The sequence below is a fragment of the Aspergillus vadensis genome, assembly GCF_003184925.1.
Source record: "Aspergillus vadensis CBS 113365 unplaced genomic scaffold BO88scaffold_6, whole genome shotgun sequence".
NCBI classification, from domain to species: Eukaryota; Fungi; Ascomycota; class Eurotiomycetes; order Eurotiales; family Aspergillaceae; genus Aspergillus; species Aspergillus vadensis.
Window position 1 is genome coordinate 153,483 of NW_020292044.1, and position 17,982 is coordinate 171,464.

General features: G+C 47.6%; 7 protein-coding genes across 7 annotated transcripts; 3 read left to right on the plus strand and 4 right to left on the minus strand.

Annotated features, from left to right (window-relative positions):
* Positions 1–995: 995 nt before the first annotated feature.
* Positions 996–2,445, plus strand: BO88DRAFT_486357 (LEA domain protein; the record flags this gene model as incomplete). Its single annotated transcript, XM_025712437.1, has 4 exons — positions 996–1,320; positions 1,375–1,802; positions 1,861–2,030; positions 2,103–2,445. 4 exons carry the CDS (start codon positions 996–998, stop codon positions 2,443–2,445), a joined length of 1,266 nt encoding a protein of 421 aa, XP_025564750.1.
* A 576-nt stretch (positions 2,446–3,021) lies between these two features.
* BO88DRAFT_423766 (uncharacterized protein) lies at positions 3,022–5,390 on the plus strand (the record flags this gene model as incomplete). Its single annotated transcript, XM_025708678.1, has 6 exons — positions 3,022–3,415; positions 3,478–3,677; positions 3,729–4,138; positions 4,196–4,709; positions 4,735–4,820; positions 4,877–5,390. 6 exons carry the CDS (start codon positions 3,022–3,024, stop codon positions 5,388–5,390), a joined length of 2,118 nt encoding a protein of 705 aa, XP_025564751.1.
* A 611-nt stretch (positions 5,391–6,001) lies between these two features.
* BO88DRAFT_361541 (carboxylesterase) lies at positions 6,002–8,392 on the plus strand. Its single transcript, XM_025703881.1, has 4 exons — positions 6,002–6,403; positions 6,464–6,691; positions 6,745–7,698; positions 7,771–8,392. The coding sequence occupies exons 1-4, from the start codon at positions 6,031–6,033 to the stop codon at positions 7,923–7,925; spliced, it is 1,710 nt and encodes a 569-aa protein (XP_025564752.1). The 5' UTR covers positions 6,002–6,030; the 3' UTR covers positions 7,926–8,392.
* BO88DRAFT_242091 (uncharacterized protein) lies at positions 8,094–8,985 on the minus strand. Its single transcript, XM_025702148.1, has one exon. The coding sequence runs from the start codon at positions 8,807–8,809 to the stop codon at positions 8,261–8,263; it is 549 nt and encodes a 182-aa protein (XP_025564753.1). The 5' UTR covers positions 8,810–8,985; the 3' UTR covers positions 8,094–8,260.
* A 1,622-nt stretch (positions 8,986–10,607) lies between these two features.
* On the minus strand, positions 10,608–12,089 carry BO88DRAFT_361546 (type I glyceraldehyde-3-phosphate dehydrogenase). Its single transcript, XM_025703882.1, has 5 exons — positions 11,942–12,089; positions 11,320–11,886; positions 11,148–11,262; positions 10,884–11,091; positions 10,608–10,830 (listed from the first exon to the last, which is right to left on the minus strand). The coding sequence occupies exons 1-5, from the start codon at positions 12,027–12,029 to the stop codon at positions 10,732–10,734; spliced, it is 1,077 nt and encodes a 358-aa protein (XP_025564754.1). The 5' UTR covers positions 12,030–12,089; the 3' UTR covers positions 10,608–10,731.
* A 1,268-nt stretch (positions 12,090–13,357) lies between these two features.
* BO88DRAFT_486361 (sugar porter family MFS transporter) lies at positions 13,358–14,929 on the minus strand (the record flags this gene model as incomplete). Its single annotated transcript, XM_025712438.1, has 1 exon — positions 13,358–14,929. One exon carries the CDS (start codon positions 14,927–14,929, stop codon positions 13,358–13,360), a length of 1,572 nt encoding a protein of 523 aa, XP_025564755.1.
* Positions 14,930–15,715: 786 nt separating this feature from the next.
* On the minus strand, positions 15,716–17,015 carry BO88DRAFT_486362 (putative tartrate dehydrogenase). The gene is made up of 3 exons (XM_025712439.1): positions 16,689–17,015; positions 16,253–16,641; positions 15,716–16,191 (listed from the first exon to the last, which is right to left on the minus strand). The coding sequence occupies exons 1-3, from the start codon at positions 16,942–16,944 to the stop codon at positions 15,742–15,744; spliced, it is 1,095 nt and encodes a 364-aa protein (XP_025564756.1). The 5' UTR covers positions 16,945–17,015; the 3' UTR covers positions 15,716–15,741.
* Between the last annotated feature and the right edge of the window lie 967 nt (positions 17,016–17,982).

Here is a 17,982-nt window from a genome sequence, read left to right on the forward strand (position 1 = left end):
AGAATTCTGAAAAATGAAGTTGAGACGACCATGGCTTTGCTGGGCGTTGCCAGTGTTGACTCGCTAAATCCTTCTTATGTAAGTTGAGTCAGATAAGAGTATTCTGTGTTCAAGTCGCCATAATTCACTAACACAAGGATTTCGACTGGCAGATCAGCGCATTTAACGATCATGATAGGCTTCCCCGTGGCCGCTCTAATCTCTAAGCGCATTTATCAGGCTACAGACGGCATCGCGGTTTCATCGGTGGTTAAAGTTCAGCGAGGGGGGACCACTTATAAGGCCCAGAAGCTTTGCTAGACCTTCTTCAGACAAAAGTCTGTCTATCCGCCTAATTTTCCATGAAATAGTCTAGTAGATCCCTCATTCTATAGTAGAATTGGACTGCAATTAGAGGAAGTGAATCTTTGATGCATTGGAAGCATATTCGATTCGTAAGCATAGTCAACACAGAACCCAAATGCCAAGCTTAGAAATGATCTTTGAGAGAACGTTAGTCCTACATTGAAGCGCTGTCTGTATCTGAAGGCAGTATATTCGGTGGGAAGACCTAGTATCAGAATAAGTACGGGTATGGGTAACCGTGTACTATCATGCAGCTGTTATCGTCACAGCTCCTCTCCTTACTAGTCCGATAATATTTACTCTGTTCTTCACTATAAACAGTGACATTCTTGAGCCCCGGGGCGGAAGCATTCTGTCCGTGGACATCCGGGCGCGTAGCCGAACAGCGGCGGAAAACGTACCATCGCAATCAATATCAACGCCGGATCCGAATGAGCAACCGATACGATATCCGGAAACCAGTTTTATGGTCTGATGATAGCATATTGGCGACTGAATCTTCCGTATATAATATCAGATATGGTGGCCCACTGATAGCATGGCTTGATCACTTCATTTTGGCTCATGACAGCAACGTTCTCGACTTTCCACCTGCTTCAACAGTCGTAAGCTTCGATATAACACCAATTCGTCCTGGAGAATACACAAACATGACCGGCCAAGCAATTGAACATGCCCCCAGCCTCCCTGTGCCAAATCAACAAGTGCATGCACCGGGCGTCTACTTGCTACACCCCCTGTCACGCCTCGGTACGGGTCCTGGTATAATTATACTGACTTCTGGGAGAGACCTTGGAGGTGTGCGTCTAGACGATGGAGTCCCCTCACCGTTTCTGAAATGGGCTGAAGAAGGCTACGCGGTGGCGGCAGTATGCTTAGGTGCCTTGGAGGGTGAACAAGATGGCATATCCTGTGCCCTGGAAGCGTTGTCCGGTTGCAACAACTGCCAGCCCAAGGGGAAGGTTGGACTTATTGGTGAGTACAGTACTATCACGTACTTGAATACTGCAGCTGACATCTTTGTTCCAGCATATGACCCCGACGCATGGCTGAAGGTCGCTGCATCAGCGCACGCTCACCAGGAGGTTGTCGGAGTGGTGGTATATGGGAATGTGGATTCGCCGATCCCCAAACCAGTCTTCCCAATGCTTCAGCACTTGGCTGGAGCGTCCGCGACAGCAAAGATAGTATCCAAAACCGAGAACTGCCAGGCGTATGGATACGCAGCTGTCAGTACATATCAGTATGCCACCCCTTTCCAGCCGGCGTTCGACTACACCGCCGAGTCAGTATCACACACACGGAACCTAAGCTTCCTGAAACCTCTAATGGGGGGCCCATATTTCGATTTGGAAGCCATCTGGGAAGAACATACGTATCATGAGTTTGAGACGCGCTCTGTACCTCATACGATGGCGACCATGGTGCAAGAGCCGTATGTGAATCATATTCCTACGGTAAGATCCAAAGTGCGGAACATTTTTCTAATAAGATACTGAGACGAACAACTTGCAGTTAACGGGAGGAATTGGAAGGGATCGCCTCTCATACTTCTACCAGAACCACTTTATTTTCAATAATCCTGAAGACGCGGAACTTGAGCTTATCAGTCGGACGGTGGGTATTGATCGTGTCATTGATGAGTTTATATACAAGTTCACGCACGACACCCAAATTGACTGGCTGTAAGGACTTATTCCACCTTATTATTAATTCGCAACCCAATTGCTTGCTCTACTCGAACTAATCTGTAGCAGGCTTCCTGGTATCCCACCCACCGGTCGCAAACTAGAAATACCGTTTACCGCAGTTGTGAACATAAGGGGTGACCGGCTGTACCACGAGCACATTGCATGGGATCAGCTCACTGCTCTGATTCAGTTAGGACTCATGCCAGAATATCTCCCTTGGACACACCCCGCGCCTACGGGTGTGCATATGGGCACCAAGACGAAGCTTGAGTATCGAGTCCCAGGAGCTGGGCGCGACACAGCGAAGAAGATGAGGGATAGGAATTCTGTGGAATCAAATGGAATGTTTGGGCACTCAATTCGGGAAGTGGACACTGTTCAACCGGCGGTGTTCCCGAAACTTGCTTGATGGAAGTGTTCGGGACGCAAAAGGGAACGGAAAAGGGGCGGATAACGGGCGGGAAATACTCGGCCGCCCGGCTAAGGGATGGTATGGGCCGGATCTTTCACTCCCTGGTACCTTCATCGACAGCTCTTTTTTTAATATGTGTTTTTTTTTTCCCCAGAGAATTGAACCGGAAAATAATAGAGCAATTGATGTAGTGGGTATCTTCTCATAGGGCACACTATACCTGCCGATTGTCCCCGTAATCAGGTCACGAGATCTTTAACCCCTCCACTATCAGGGCTGAAGCACCGCATACAAGCAAAAGAGCATACATAAAGCACAGATAAGACTCGGGGACGTCATTTTCGCCTTCGAAACTTCCCTATCTAACCGTTCGTCGCACCTCAGACTTATCATAGCGATGCCCAGCCTCTAGTGCGGGGTAGGATCTGTGCTCGGAATGATTGGAAAAAGACAAATAAACATTGGAGAGCTTAGACCCAGTTCCAAGTATCTTCCCTGGAGGCCTCCCACTTCCATGACTAGAATTCCCTACCTTTTCACAACTGGCAAACCCTACAATACGTTTTCCCGGTCATGCCACGTCCGAAAGTGCGCCCGGAAGATCGACGACGGTCCAGCCACGCTTGTCAGACCTGCAAGATCCTGAAGATCCGGTGCGATTCACAACGCCCATGTTCCTCATGTATGCGACGGGGACAAGCTCATACATGTGCTTATTCTGGTATGGACCGTCGCAAACGGAGAACGTGTGACGCCGTACAGAATACACAAAGCCGGGCCATTGACAGGCAGGATGGCTTTTCGCAGAGCAATAGGGTTACCGCCGCTGAGAATGAGAATACACCATTCGAGTTTGAGACTCTAGTATCTGAGATGGTCACACCCGAGTCACGGAGTGATGATACTCGCCCCCCTGAAACCTCTTTGCGTGAGCGGTTATCTTTAGCACCGGAACAGTCAACAAAAGGTGTGGAACTATCCATGAGCCAGATACAGAATCTCGAGAACCTAAACTATGCTTTCTTGTAGTCGATGTGGGCGAAACTTCCGCTATGTCGTTCTTACATTTCCTCCGGAAAACTATTAAGGCCTACGTGGGTTCGGTGCCTTTTACGGATGCTGAGCGACACCACATTATAATTGATACAGATTGTTGTTCTACAACCGAGAACGATCAAATTATCGAACCCAAAAGAATTCACTCATACATAGAATATTATCATGAGGCAGTAAGTACCTAGGATGAAACCTGCTACTATCGTCTCTAAAAATGTACACAGACAAACGGAATTCTGGATCTTTTCACAGCCCAGGAGGTCGAGGCCTTACTTGAAGCACACACCTCTTCGCGGCAGCCCACATCCATTGCAGCTGTGACGCGGGAGGATGTCGCAGCCATAGGCGTCGCCCTAGCTATTGGTGCCCAAGTTAGAGGATCGGATAGAGACTCCCAGGTAGCGAACGAGTACTTCCGTCGTGCACGCCAGGCAGCGTTCAACGACATGCTGATGGGCCAGAACATCGGGACTGTACGGCTTTTTTTGCTAATGGCATTTTACATGCTGGGCGCCTGCAATCGAAATGCCGCTTCAATGTTTCTTGGGGTAGCTGCACGAGCAGCCATAATTCTAGAGCTTCATAGCATTGAGGGTTACGATAGTACGCTCTCCAAAGAAGATTATGAAAGTAGGTGAGTTATAGCAATTGAATGCTAGTGCCAACGATGGACACTGACAAAGCATGGCAGACGAAGAATCTGGCACAGCATGCGTAATCTTGATATTCTCAGCAGCTTTGTTTTGTCCAGACCAAGAAGCCTCCCCCTAGTGCAGAGTATGTCGGATACCAATGAGTTGGATCCTCACTCAGCATTCTATGCCATTGGCGCCGGATGCACTTTGCTCATTAATATCGTCGACACTCTCAGCAATGGCGGGCTTCTCGATGTCCCCACCGCCGAGGGCCTGCTCTCGCAACTCCGGAGATGGAGTTGTGGCCTGCCCGCCTCTCTCCGCCAGTTCCGGAGTGTTTCCCACGGCCTACCTTTCCTGGAGCCTGCAGATCGGCAGCGACTTGTTGGAAGCATCCACGTTTCCTGCCTATACTACTTTGCAGTAATCCTCGTAACCCGGCCGTATCTGATCGCGTATCTCGTATCTCGTCTTCGTGGGAAAGCACCAGACCATTTGATCAGTGACCCGGATGAGGCCTCTGATGTCACTATAAAGAACAATAAAGTATCCAAACTGGCCCAGGTGTGCGTAAGTTCTTCCTTATACATGATAGATATGTGTCGACGGGCAAAGTCGGCGGGGCTCGTTTTTCGAAACTTTTGTCTCCTCAAGTATGCCCCCCTGTTACCTCCTCGCTTTGTTCAAACCCCTTCCTTCCAATTCTATCTTGAAAAGATATTAATGTCTACCCATAGAGCTTGGATTTTTGGCGCCGGTCTCATCCTAGGCTTCTCTATGTTTGCTGGAGAGCCTCGCCGTGACATTGAGAGTCTCTTCAACAGCACCTTACATCTTCTCGATGATATTGGCCGAACTAGCCCACAGGCCCAGCTTTACCATCAAATCCTGACCAGCTTCAATGATGCAGTGACAAAGTTCCGCAACCGCGTCGCGGGAGAGGTTTACCGCACGGTACAGGACTACATGGACCAGATCCTCATGATAGATCCGACCGTTGACGGAGGTTCGATTGCGCATGCTAGGGATAGAGAGGATTCGTACACTGTCTGGAACGATGATTGGCTGGCTGGTGCAATCCGGAGTGCCGAGACAGGCGAAATTGCATTGGATCCAGTTTCGAACGGGACACAGGGTGCGCAGATGTTCCATGATCCTGGTGATTGGGGTGATATAGATGGTACGGAACTCGAGGGAGATCTGTTAATGGACATCGATCCATTCGATCAGTTCTTTTTTACGGTCGAATGAGTTTCCTGTTGCCTGCTCTTTGTTGTTCTTAAAAGCATTCAATCACCCAGTCAACATTGTATGTCGAGCAGTGCTTAGTATGCGTGAACTGACGGCCAAGACCACTGTGACCCTTGCCTCTATGGCTAACATCCACCCGCCCTTCGCTGCATTTCTGGCATCAGCGTTCCAAAGTCTAGGCTTTTGAACCATGCTGCACTAGACGGTAAGAGAATGTGAGATGAGGGCTTTGAATACCCTGATCGGACCGGCTCGTCCTATTAAGAAGACATCATTTCCCCCCATTGCAGCTTTGATTCTCAGCAGCTAATAGCGGACGTTTTCCGCGCTGGTTGCTCTTCTCATGTTACCTCCTCTGCAGATCCGGAAATACGCGGTATTTTAGTTAAGTACCATAGCCCAATAAACCGTTTCAGCCAAAGTGAAAAGCACGGCTAGTAACAGGCAAATAAATGACTCATACATTGACTTTCTAATAAAGTTTAAAACGTTGAGCAACGTCCGGCTATGTTCCGGATATGTTCCGGCTATCTTCCCCATCTCGGTTAGTTACTTAGTATGTAAATGCCCTCTAGTCACGCGAGAACGTTTTTTGACCTCAACAAATTGAAGCTGACTTATTCTCAGGAAAGGCTTCGCAATGCTTGTTCCATCAGTTCCTCTATTAGCACTTCTTGTTCCATTGATTGCAAGTGCCGGAAAAGTAGAACATCGAGGAATAACTCCAAACCCCTCAGTTACTGTACAGAATGGCACCTACTATGGACTTCACAACCCAGACTATGATCAAGACTTTTTTCTTGGCATGCCTTATGCACAGCAACCTGTTGGCGAACTTCGCTTGCAGACCCCACGGCCAATGAATACCTCCTGGCCGGTACCAAGAAATGCAACGGAATACTCACCCGCTTGTGTCGGGTTTAATCAGACCAAGGGTGCTTCCGAAGCCTGCCTTACACTGAATGTCGTTCGCCCAGCTAGCATAGCTCTTCCTAGCAGTCTGCCCGTTGCTGGTCAGTATATACCCCGGATCTAATCATAAAGGCTAGAACTGACCTTGCACTCGGGCGCAGTTTGGATTCATGGCGGCGGATACACTTCCGGCTCTTCATCAGAGAAACAGTACAATCTGTCCTTCATTGTTGACCAGTCAGTCCAAATAGGGAAACCGATGATCGCAGTCAGTCTGAATTATCGTCTCCATTGCTGGGGTTTTATGTGGAGCAAGGAGATGAAGGAAGCTGGCGTAGGGAACCTGGGACTTAGAGACCAACGCTTAGCTCTGCATTGGATACAAGAGAGTATGTATGTTTGTACTGAAGCTATTCTTACTACGGATCTGACTATGAATTAGACATTGCTGCTTTTGGTGGCGACCCTGCTCAGGTTACGATCTGGGGTGAAAGTGCCGGCGCTAATAGCGTTGGCACGCATCTGGTTGCTTATGGAGGGCGCGATGATGGTATATTCCGTGCAGCAATCAGTGAAAGTGGTGCCCCGAGTGTTTATCAACGTTATCCGACACCTACCGATTGGCAGCCCTATTATGATGGCATTGTGAATGCATCGGGCTGCAGTTCAGCAACGGATACTTTGGCTTGTCTCCGAACGATTCCAACTGATACATTGCACAGTATTTTCGATAACACGTCTATTGTACCCGAGCACTCTATATCAGGCCTCAGCGGAGCGAAATTCATTCCTGTCATAGATGACGACTTCATTGAAGGAAGTGGCACAATTCAGCTTCAGGAGGGCAAATTTGTCAAAGTTCCATACCTGATTGGAGCTAACGCTGACGAAGGGACAGCATTTGCTGTAACGGGAGTCAACACGGATGCCGAGTTTCGAGAGCTAGTCAAAGACTGGGGCCTCGACAACGTTACCACTGATATTTTGGAGGCCCTGTACCCAAACATCCCTCAGATTGGGATCCCCGCCATAATGGTTGAAAAGCCACCGTCCGGATATGGCAGGCAATACAAGCGTGTGGCCGCATTTCAGGGTGATGTAAACATCCATGGCCCGCGTAGGTTTGCTAGCCAGGCATGGTCATCCCGCAATGTCTCGGTGTATAGCTACAGGTTTGACGCTGTCAGTCCTGGGAATGGCCCTGCCGCTGGATCCTATGCCGGGGCCACTCATGGTTCAGAAATGCCCTACGTCTTTCATAACGGTGATGGCGTGTGGTATGACTTCAACAAGACGACCATGGAGAGCATACCGAATAGTTATTCACACCTGAGCACAGTTATGTCAAGAATGTGGGTCAGTTTTGTGACAACATTGGACCCAAATTACTCTGGAGGTAAGGGCCCACAACCCAATTTTATGATTAGTACGCAAATTCAAACAAGAGCTGAATTAACTGTTTTCTTAGAGAATGTCCACTGGCCGAGATACAATATCGATAATCCGGAAATAATTTTCTTTGACAATACTGTCTCGAATCTCTCATATGTCACGTCGGACGTTTACCGCGCAGAGGGCATCAAGTACATCGGTGATCACCTTGCAAGTAGTTTCGGGGAATAATGAAGATCAAGTATCTTCCAAGTCTAATCTTAGAGTGCATTTACCTATATAAGCAGCATGTGTGAGAAGCAAAGTACATACGACCACAGGGTGTGGAAAACAGGGCTTCCCGTCCGCTCAGCCGTACTTAAGCCACACGCCGGGAGGTTAGTAGTTGGGTGGGTGACCACCAGCGAATCCCTTCTGTTGTATGTTTTTATATATTTTCTATTATGTCTTTTCTTTGGCAGAAACAGAATGAGCCAAGCATCAATCTGACAGAGCGCAATATAACAGCGATTTGCACCACACGCAGAGGAAAACATCCACAAGATATGCGCATGGATAGACGACCATCAGGGATAGTAGGTGCCAATCACAAGAGGATACCCAATTCCACTGGGCCACTTCGTAAGAATAGCGTCTTTCGCCTCTGCCACCTGGGGAAGGTTCATCAGGATCCCAGATCTCTGGAAGAGGTCGATTTGCTGGGTGGTCCAAAATCTGCAGCCTTCACCTGCAGAATTGAACTCATATTGATGACGCTTCTGGCTCAGTATTAAGCTGAGGAAATCTCGCGCTTTGCTGCCAGGGCGAGCGTCCACTCGCACGACTTTCTGTGACGTAGTCGATATCGGAACAGCGTGCTCTATATAGCTAATGACCAATAAGCCCTTACTGCCGTTGGGGTTTGTGACACCAGGGATATTGTAGGACGGAGTCATGTCAAACTGAACCGACGTAGTATCCGTAACATTGAGATAAAAGCACCAATGATTGCCGCCATTTTCAAGCGAGTCATGGGCGACGACATCAATCCCCCGAACTGGAAGATCTAGCATCATCTCCCTGTCTCGTGCGGGGACGAACTGCAAGGGTTCGAAAGGGGGCCTTTGGTAGTTCATCTCGATGAGATAGCGCCCATGGAGTTGGAGGGGGTGGGGAGAATTGAAGCGGAGTAGGCCTCGGCGCGTACGCGGCTTTGGTTCGATAAGGACTCTGGAGATTCTGGGTAGATAACCATTCCTGACTTGCAAATAGCACAAATTTGATGTATTAAGTTTGCTTTGGTACAAGCCGTTATTTGTCTTAAAGCAATATCAGCTTAGGCAAAGTAAGAGCCAAGACCGATTAGGTTACTACGCGGCTAAATGGTTGCCTGTTGTGTCACAGGGTGCTAGATCTGTTTGCTTGATTTGCACCATTGCAAGTCTGAGAAGGGAATGCTACGAGAATGTAAATTCATAGCAATCTTCTGCATTAGGTCATGATAAAGTTGATTTGCGTTTGCAAAACCCATAATATGTATGCATGATGTGCAGGAGATACTGAGGAGTTCAGTAGATACGTATCAGATTAAGAGGGATTTAGATGTTAAATATAAATATCTTATGAAGGGGTTCCAGAGAACATCATGATGTCGAAAGTATTAGAGGTTATTAGGATTTTTCTGATGTAAATCATTTTAACTCATTTAGTTATGTATATAAGCTTATATGCCACCAGGATTCCTCCGAACCTGCTGTGTGTATATGTCCCAGCAATATAGCCCGGCTACTTTATATAGTCACTTTACCATATGTAACAGAAGAGACTTAAATATCACTAATAGCACTTCATCGTCGGACAGATCCACTTTCGCATCAAATTTAAGACAACCTATTCAACGAGGCCATTTTTGGTGGATATGACTGCCAGGATGATACCTGACAGCTTACTTACCTATGAAATGCTATGGAAGGCCGACCGCATTATTCTCAATGTGAACTTAAGCCCTTGTTCTTTCATGGCTCCGTAGATCACCTGCCACCGCTGTAGGTGTGACAAAGGAGGTGACAGTGCCCACTGGACCGCCGGAATTGCTCGCCGCCAGTGGATATTTACGTAACATGCCAGTTACTGCGTGCTAGGAGGTCCTGTACCACCAAAGAGCCCGAGGTTGAACTGACAAGAATGACCGCCCCGCGTATTGAATGTAGCTTGGCTGATTCGGTTCATGATTTCCTTCACTTTAATGTCAATGACTAGGAGAGATAGTGTTCTATATGTTCTCTATCATTGAGGACCAGAGACCTCGGGATGCTTCAAAACTTCTATTTTTCTAGTAGAGAAAGAACTTCTAGTAGAGAAAAAAAAAATATAATAAACATACAACAGAAGGGATTCGCTGGTGGTCACCCACCCAACTACTAACCTCCCGGCGTGTGGCTTAAGTACGGCTGAGCGGACGGGAAGCCCTGTTTTCCACACCCTGTGGTCGTATGTATCCGTTCCTAGTAGTCAGAGGAATATAATGAGCATATGCCAATCAAATAACATTCTTATCGCCAAGGCAATCCGGAAAAGTCGAGCAGATGGGATCGGAGCGCTTAGTATCCACGGGGTTTACAACATCAAAGGGACAATGGTTGAAGGCGGCAGAGGTGCCTAATTGTCACGCTATTATTCATTGCACATTTGCTTATTGTATCTTAACGACTCGAGCCAGGAAAAGGCGCTACTTGTATGTTGTGTCCGGTTTAACCGATGATATATTTCGAGGTGATTACATATCTCGTACATGACATCGCTAGCATTAGCCGTCTACGATAACAACAAAATGGCCTTCATGTCAGTTAAAGCAGGAGATCAACTAGAAAAGAAGAGTCACTGAAACCACAAAGAATAATGTTCCTCATAAATATTACTAGGCTAAAATAGTCTAAATCATCAAATCGAGATCATGCCGATAGCTTCGTAGGATTCATATAGATAAAGACAAAAATTAAGCTACCATCGAACGCCCTCATTTCCCATGCTCACAAAATAGTGTATCGGATCTAGAACATCATTGCATCTTCTGAGCAGCGTGGACATGTGTCGCCAGATCCAGCAGGCGATTCGAGTAACCCCACTCGTTATCGTACCATGCCATGATTTTGAAGAACTATAAACAGGTCAGCATGCCTCAGATCCATAAAAGCCATTACGCCTACTCACCTGAGGGTTAAGCTCCGAACATGCTGGTGCATCAATGATAGCACTATACGGGCTTCCGTTATAGTCAGCGCTTACGAGCTCCTCATCTGTAACCCTCAACACCCCAGCCATGCTGGACTTGGATGCGACGCGGAAGGTAGAAATAATTTCCGAGAGGGATGTCGGCTTCTCGGTGCTGATTGTAAGGTCAATCATTGAGACATTGGGTCTGTGTCCAGTTCAGTTAGTAAGTGATGGTTACGAAGTGACTCCAGTGAAGCTTACGTCGGGACACGGATCGACACGCCCGTCACCTTGCCGCTTAGCTCGGGCAGCACTGAAGCAACGGCCTTTGAAGCGCCAGTAGTTGTCGGGATGATGTTGTTGAAGACACCACGACCTATAAACAGAGACATCAGTTTCAGTCGATCAAACCTGTGTGGAATGGTTAACTCACCAAGCCGACGGTTCTTCTTGCTATACCCATCCAGAACCTGCTGAGACCGAGTAGCAGCATGAATAGTCGTCAAAAATCCTTGAGCGACACCAAAATTCTCATGAAGCACCTTCAACACCGGCGTAACGCAGTTCGTTGTGCAGCTGGCATTAGAAATGACCAGGTTCTCCTCAGTAGGACGGTACGAGTTGGAGTTAACGCCATAGACAAAGGTGGGCGAATCAGAGGGTGCAGAGATCAGGACTCGCTTTGCTTTTCCATAGGTGATGTGTTCTATAGCTTGGTGCGACTTTGTGAATTTGCCTGTACATTCGAGTACATAGTCGACGCCCAGGGCATCCCATTCGAGCTTCTTCAGGTCGCGCTCAGAGGTCAAGGTAATGGGGTTGCCGTCTATGATGATGAGGTTTTCGGATTTTATTTGGATAGATGTTCCATCGTCGAGGTCTCCCATGGAGGAGTCATATCGGATGAGGTAGATGAGGTCTTCGACTGTGACGCATGTGTGGTTGATGGCGACGACTTGAATGTCTGAGCGGACGAGGGATGCGCGGAGGAGGTTGCGGCCTAGGAATGATGTTGAGTGGTTTGTACTATTACCTGAGGGGGTATAATGACATACCTATCCGGCCAAAGCCGTTGATGCCTACTCTGCAAGCAAATGGTGAGGTGGAAATGCCAAATGGAGAATCATTGGTGGAGGGAGCCATGATTATGTAGCTATGTAGTGCTCGGGGATAGGCAAAAGAGTTCTATTGGACTGAGTATAATTCTTTATCTAGTATAAGCAGGGTTTTTTCATCCTTTCACCTACTATAGGGATTAACGTGATATATAATATGATACCAAATCGACTTCAAGTCAGCCAGTATACGACACAGCCCGATTCTAGGAGCCGACAGACCCTACGTCAGAAGGAATTGAACCGGCTTCGAACAAGTCCGACGAGACCGGGTAGGAGACATGGCATCTACAATGATAACATATACATGAACCGCCAGTATGAACCCCGGATGTGACGGCTTATCGCGACCGGCAGCAAGCTGTATGGTCCGATCCCGTTAGAGGACCCACACTAAACCCCCGACTTTCGCAGAGAAAATCACCTCCGACGCGGCTGATGATGCCAAGCCCTGGCATTCTGGACCAGCCCCGGGAAATAAGTCGGGGTAAGAAACCTCCGAAAATCGGACTAGCCAGTGCTAGCCAACCCTGGTTTAGGGCTTAATAAACCGAGATAACGTAACTAACCGGCAAGCGAGTCGGCCAGGTAAGCCAGTCGGCCACCTCTGTATCCCATACTAATCCAGCAATTTTTGAGCTGTAATACTACAGCCAAACTTCATATTATTTATTTTATAAAAAAAGCCTGGCATATTAGAGCGTATATAAGCTTAGTATGTAAATATAATAGAATATATATTGGTATATGCTCGAGTAATATATGTTACACCGTATTCTTGGATAATTTATTTTAATCTAAAATTATGTACGATATAACTCCTATTATTCTATATATTTTTAATATATTTTTCTTAAAGTATGTATATAGCTTCAGCTAGTATTTTAATGTAATTGAGCCAACGGTGGCTGAGATATTAAGAGTTTGATAAATATTAGATTAGTATGGGATACAGAGGTGGCCGACTGGCTTGCCTGGCCGACTCGCTTGCCGGTTACGTTAAATGAGGCTGCGGCATATTTGACCGGCAAGCCGCGGGGTGTTTTTCTCCGGGCTCGGTGTCAGCATCCTCATAGGTTCGTCATATTTCCCTATTCTCATCCCGCCTATCAGACCATGCTTGCAGTATGCCAAGGGTCGATATTTGCTCGTGAGTTTCACCCTGTCTTTACTGGGGCTAGATGTCAGGCATAGTGGTTACGATCCAGCTTTTCTAGGAAACCCTTACGTAGGTGCGGCAAACACGGTAACCTTGAACGCGAACTGATTGTCTCATCTGGAATATAATCCGTAAAAACATGTACATTCGACTATGTCATAAATCTCGCCAACATAACCCAGCAATAATATCATCAATCATGCATGTTCTCTCATCTCAACAGAGCAATCATCCTTCTCTTTGTTATAGGCGACCAGCTCTGCCGGAGTGATCTCTCCCTGGGGAAGATTACGCGCCATAGAGACAATCTGCCAAGGCGACGACGCATCCCGGAAGACATGGTTGATCAACTCCAAGTTCCGGTTCATTGTCTCTGGATAGAAGAAGTACACCAAAACCGGGATGCACGCCGATAAGATTGCGTACATAATGTAATACCGGTAGCCAATAGTATCCAAAGCGACCGGGGTGACCATGACAACGACAAAGTTCCACATCCAGTGGTTGGCAGTGGAGATAGCAGACATGGCAACTCGAAGGCGCTGGGGCGCAACTTCTGTGCAGTACAGGAAATTACCGCCCAGGAAGCCAATGGGGTAGAAGAGATTAAACATAAAAATGAAAACCACCGATGCGATCGACGCCTGTCTGTTCTCAACTCCGAAGCTAGTGGTGATTGCCAATGCGGCCATACAGAATGCCATGCCAGTGCCGCTGATCATAAATACCGCCCGGCGGCCCAGTCGATCAATGGCGAAAAAGGAGATGAAACAGCACACGAACTTCCACGTGAGTGCAGATGCTGCGAGGATCTTTGAGAGACTAGAGCTTAGGCCCAGGTTTTCTTCGAAGATGGTGGAGGCGTAGACTGAAATGAGATTCCCGCCGCACATTTGTTGGAAAAATTGCAAGATGATGCAGAGACAGAAGCGATAGAACAAGCGCTCGTCATCATCCTTGGAGAACATCTCGCGGATTGCCCTTGTGGATTGAGAGGTATGCTCGAAAGATAATTCAATACCAGAAATCTCCGACTTAATAGCTTCATCCTCGGGAGACATGCCCTTGTATGCGGCAAGACTAGCGGTTGCCTCTTCGGTACGGTTGACTCTCACTAACCAACGCGGAGACTCGGGGAGTAAGAAGACCGCTACCAAGATCACCAGTGATGGCAAGAAGGAAAGCGACAGCGGTCCACGCCACTGACCGGTATTCTCATTGGAAAGTCGACTGAAGGCAAAGTCGATCCAGTTGCACAGAGCATATCCGAGACACATAAAGATACCGTCGGCGATGACATGTTGACCGCGATGCTTGGCGGAAGAGCATTCAGATTGCCAAACAGGGACAGCAACACTGAATTGACCAGTACCGATACCCAGAATGACTCGGCCAACTGTAAATTGAATCAAAGAGTAGGCTGACACTTGCAGTAATTGACCGATAATAGTGAAAATAGAACCGATAAATATAGTCTTGCGACGCCCAAGACGATCCGAAATGACAGTACACGAAAGCGCACCAATCAGCGCACCGATTTGGAAGGACGCAATGACAGCTCCCTTTCCAGTTGAATTCTTTGCCTCTAAAGCACCTGTTGTATTGATTGTGTCGATTTGAGGAAAGACCTTAACCCAAGATTGGAGGGTAGCAAGGGGGCCAGCCCCGGCCTGGTTGTAGCCGAAGATGATAAAAGCGGGAGCAACGATGAGGATAACCTGGGCCATGCGTAAAGCACTGCCAGTAAGGTGCAAAAGTTGTTGAGCCATTTTGAAGGGGGTCTCAACCAAGAGTCATGAATGAGAGAGATCAGTAGACACAAACGAAGTGAATCCTTAAGAAAATGACTGTGTTTACTTTATATAGGAGGAACCAAAACCTTTCCATCCCCGGACTGGTAAGAGTATGCCAACCCCGAGACATGCTGTCAATGACCTGGGGTCCCCGTAAAACTGGGGAAGCGCACAAGGATTTCCCCATGCATTGCGGGGAATACTTGGCATTTGAATTGATACGGCATCATGATTGGACCACAGCACAACGATGGAGGAAGTGATAATCAGACCACACTCACCGGAGGTTGCTATGTCCGGCTACTTTCATAACGCAATTACATCAATGTGCAGAAATTCTTGCCATGCGTGCGCTGCTTAATCGTAATAGGCTAAAAATGCAAGAATTGATAAATATCGCATAATACTTGTTTCTCCGAGATCGGAAAACAAATCACACAGGTTGATGATCATTTCCTGTCGGCACATCTCTTTCCCTATGCCTAGGATAGCCAGGGCGTATTGGTGTGTTCAACTTGCTAGCACTCTTGAGATATTCTACGAGCTGCATGAGGCGATGTCTGACTGGATTTGAGGCTCGGAGTTGTCCCCTCAGCGAGTATCATCAATAGTCAAAAGCTGGAATGTAATTATTATGCCAAGTACACGCAACATTTTCACCTTGTTCCGAGATCTCCGATAATAGTGCTCGATATTCTTTTACTATCTGTAGTTTATATTCGTAAATCCTGCAATTCTATTTACAACAGAAGGCCCTCTTGAGCCAGGAGTACAGTCATCCTAAAATTCTACTTAGAACCCAGCTTCTTAATCTCGGCAACAACAGCATCGGTAACCTCCTTGGTGTTAGCCTTGCCACCCAAGTCACGAGTGAGAATGCCCTGCTCGCAAACATTTTCAACACAGGTCAGAAGCTTCTCGGAAGCCTCCTGCTCGCCCAGCCAAGCAAGCATTTCAGCCGCGGTCCAGAAGGTAGCAACAGGGTTCGAGATACCCATGCCAGTGATATCGAAAGCAGAGCCATGGATAGGCTCAAACATGCTAGGGTACTCGCGGGTAGGATCGAGATTGGAAGTAGGGGCAATGCCGATAGATCCAGCCAGAGCAGCAGCCAGGTCAGACAAGATATCGGCGTGTAGGTTCGTTGCCACGATAGTATCGAGACTCTTGGGGTTCAGAACCATGCGGGTGGTCATAGCGTCGACCAGCATCTTATCAACAGTGACATCGGGGAAATCCTAAAAAGTTCCCATATTAGGACTCGGATGATAGGAGGGGTTTTCAACAAGAGTGGCCTACCTTAGCCGTAATCTTAGCAACCTCATCCCACAGAACCATTCCGTTACGCTGAGCATTGCTCTTAGTAACAACAGTCAAGAGCTTGCGAGGCCGCTTCTGGGCGGTCTCGAAAGCGAAACGCATGATACGCTCCACAGCGTGACGGGTGAAGACGGAAACCTCGGTTGCCGACTCCCAAGGCTTGCCTGTGTGAGAACGACCACCCTGGCCCGCATACTCGCCTTCGCTGTTCTCGCGAATAATGACCCAGTCAAGATCCCCAATGTTGCAGTTGCGGAGGGGAGACTGGGTACCCCGGAATACTCGAGTGGGGCGGACATTGGCATATTGTTGGAAGGGCTGGCAGATAGCCAGACGGAGACCCCAGAGGGAGATGTGATCAGGGACATCTATACCTGTTAGAAAATATTCTGTCTTCGGATGCCAGGGTACTCACCAGGGGCACCAACAGCGCCGAAAAAGATAGCGTCGTGCTTCTTCAATTCGTCAAGACCTCCGTCGGGTATGTATTTACCGGTCTTCTTGTATGTCTCAGAGCTCCAGTCATAGTGCTTAAAGTCAAGCTTGAAAGTCTGGAGGGTATCGGTCAAAGCATTCAAGGCGGTGATACCGGCCTCGATGACCTCGGGACCAATTCCATCCGCGGGGATAGAAGCAATGCTGTATGTTCTGCGAGTGACCGAGGGAGACATTGTGAATCAGGTGTGGTGTGTGTAGAATTGAAGTGATTTGAGATAGATGGAGGGGTAAATGGAGGGGTAGCTTTAGTGTTTGCTCGGTTATAAGCAGTTTGGTGCCAACGCATGGCTGGTCTTCTCTGGTTTAAAGTGGCAATCTGTTATGACGCTCAACTCTGTGGCCAATGAGGTATTTTGATTCGGAGATGTTCAAGTCCGGTGGATGACCGGCTGAGGGGAATGAAGCGTCGGAGCTTTCCTTCTCCGGTAGATGGTCTCGACTCCAAGGCTGAGCCAGAGAAGATGACGGGAGACACATTATGAGCTGTAAATTCTCTCCAATCGTGAAAATATCGCATATTGCAAGTTTCGTAACGAGTAATCTGAACTGGTTGGCAGACTTTTGGGTGACTCGCATTGTCACGAAGGGCTGACTAAGCCACACTTCTATTGACCATGTATACACATGCAAAGGCACTTGACCCTGACCAACCCCTTTCTATTTCAGATGATGATAATAGGCAATCTTAAGATCAAGTGACCTGTTGAGGCAATCAGAGTATCTCTATCTTCTTTTCTTATGTCTGGCCTTCTACATCTCATGAAGCCCAATAATTTGGAGAAATGATGCTTTCTACAGCAATCTATAATTGTGAATACCTGAACGATGACTGGCCAAGTCAACCTATTAAGTAATGCTCAACATCTGATCTGCAGCTATTATGAGATATTGGGAGATTTTGCCAAGTCTATTAGGTTCTCCTTATCTTGGCATACAACCATATGAACGGATAGCTTATATAGCAACCACCCCAAAACCCGAGTGAGGGAATGCTATCTACTTATGCCATTTGGTGGAGCCCAGTTCCTATATATTGAGAATGCATCGATGTCTCCCAGGCCTTATTTATCCACGAAGCTCGTTTCCCAGTGTAGATTCCAGGCCACACGATGACTCCATCTGACCTTCTTCCAAGTTTCGAGAGCCCCTCGTCGAATGCCGGAAGGCAAATGCGGTATTTATTTTACCATATGTCTCATTGCCACCGGCTC

Excerpts from the sequence above, each read along its gene's own strand:
- BO88DRAFT_242091 (XM_025702148.1), bottom strand. The coding sequence starts at position 8,809 with ATGAACTACCAAAGGCCCCCTTTCGAACCCTTGCAGTTCGTCCCCGCA.
- BO88DRAFT_361546 (XM_025703882.1), bottom strand. The coding sequence starts at position 12,029 with ATGGCTCCCTCCACCAATGATTCTCCATTTGGCATTTCCACCTCACCA. Across the intron at positions 11,887-11,941 it reads CAACGGCTTTGGCCGGATAG|GCCGCAACCTCCTCCGCGCA; the intron begins GTATGTCATTAT and ends CATCATTCCTAG. Across the intron at positions 11,092-11,147 it reads GTGTCGATCCGTGTCCCGAC|ACCCAATGTCTCAATGATTG; the intron begins GTAAGCTTCACT and ends AACTGGACACAG.
- BO88DRAFT_486362 (XM_025712439.1), bottom strand. The coding sequence starts at position 16,944 with ATGTCTCCCTCGGTCACTCGCAGAACATACAGCATTGCTTCTATCCCC. Across the intron at positions 16,642-16,688 it reads CGGCGCTGTTGGTGCCCCTG|ATGTCCCTGATCACATCTCC; the intron begins GTGAGTACCCTG and ends TAACAGGTATAG. Across the intron at positions 16,192-16,252 it reads TTGCTAAGATTACGGCTAAG|GATTTCCCCGATGTCACTGT; the intron begins GTAGGCCACTCT and ends GGAACTTTTTAG.
- BO88DRAFT_361541 (XM_025703881.1), top strand. The coding sequence starts at position 6,031 with ATGCTTGTTCCATCAGTTCCTCTATTAGCACTTCTTGTTCCATTGATT. Across the intron at positions 6,404-6,463 it reads TAGCAGTCTGCCCGTTGCTG|TTTGGATTCATGGCGGCGGA; the intron begins GTCAGTATATAC and ends ACTCGGGCGCAG. Across the intron at positions 7,699-7,770 it reads GGACCCAAATTACTCTGGAG|AGAATGTCCACTGGCCGAGA; the intron begins GTAAGGGCCCAC and ends CTGTTTTCTTAG.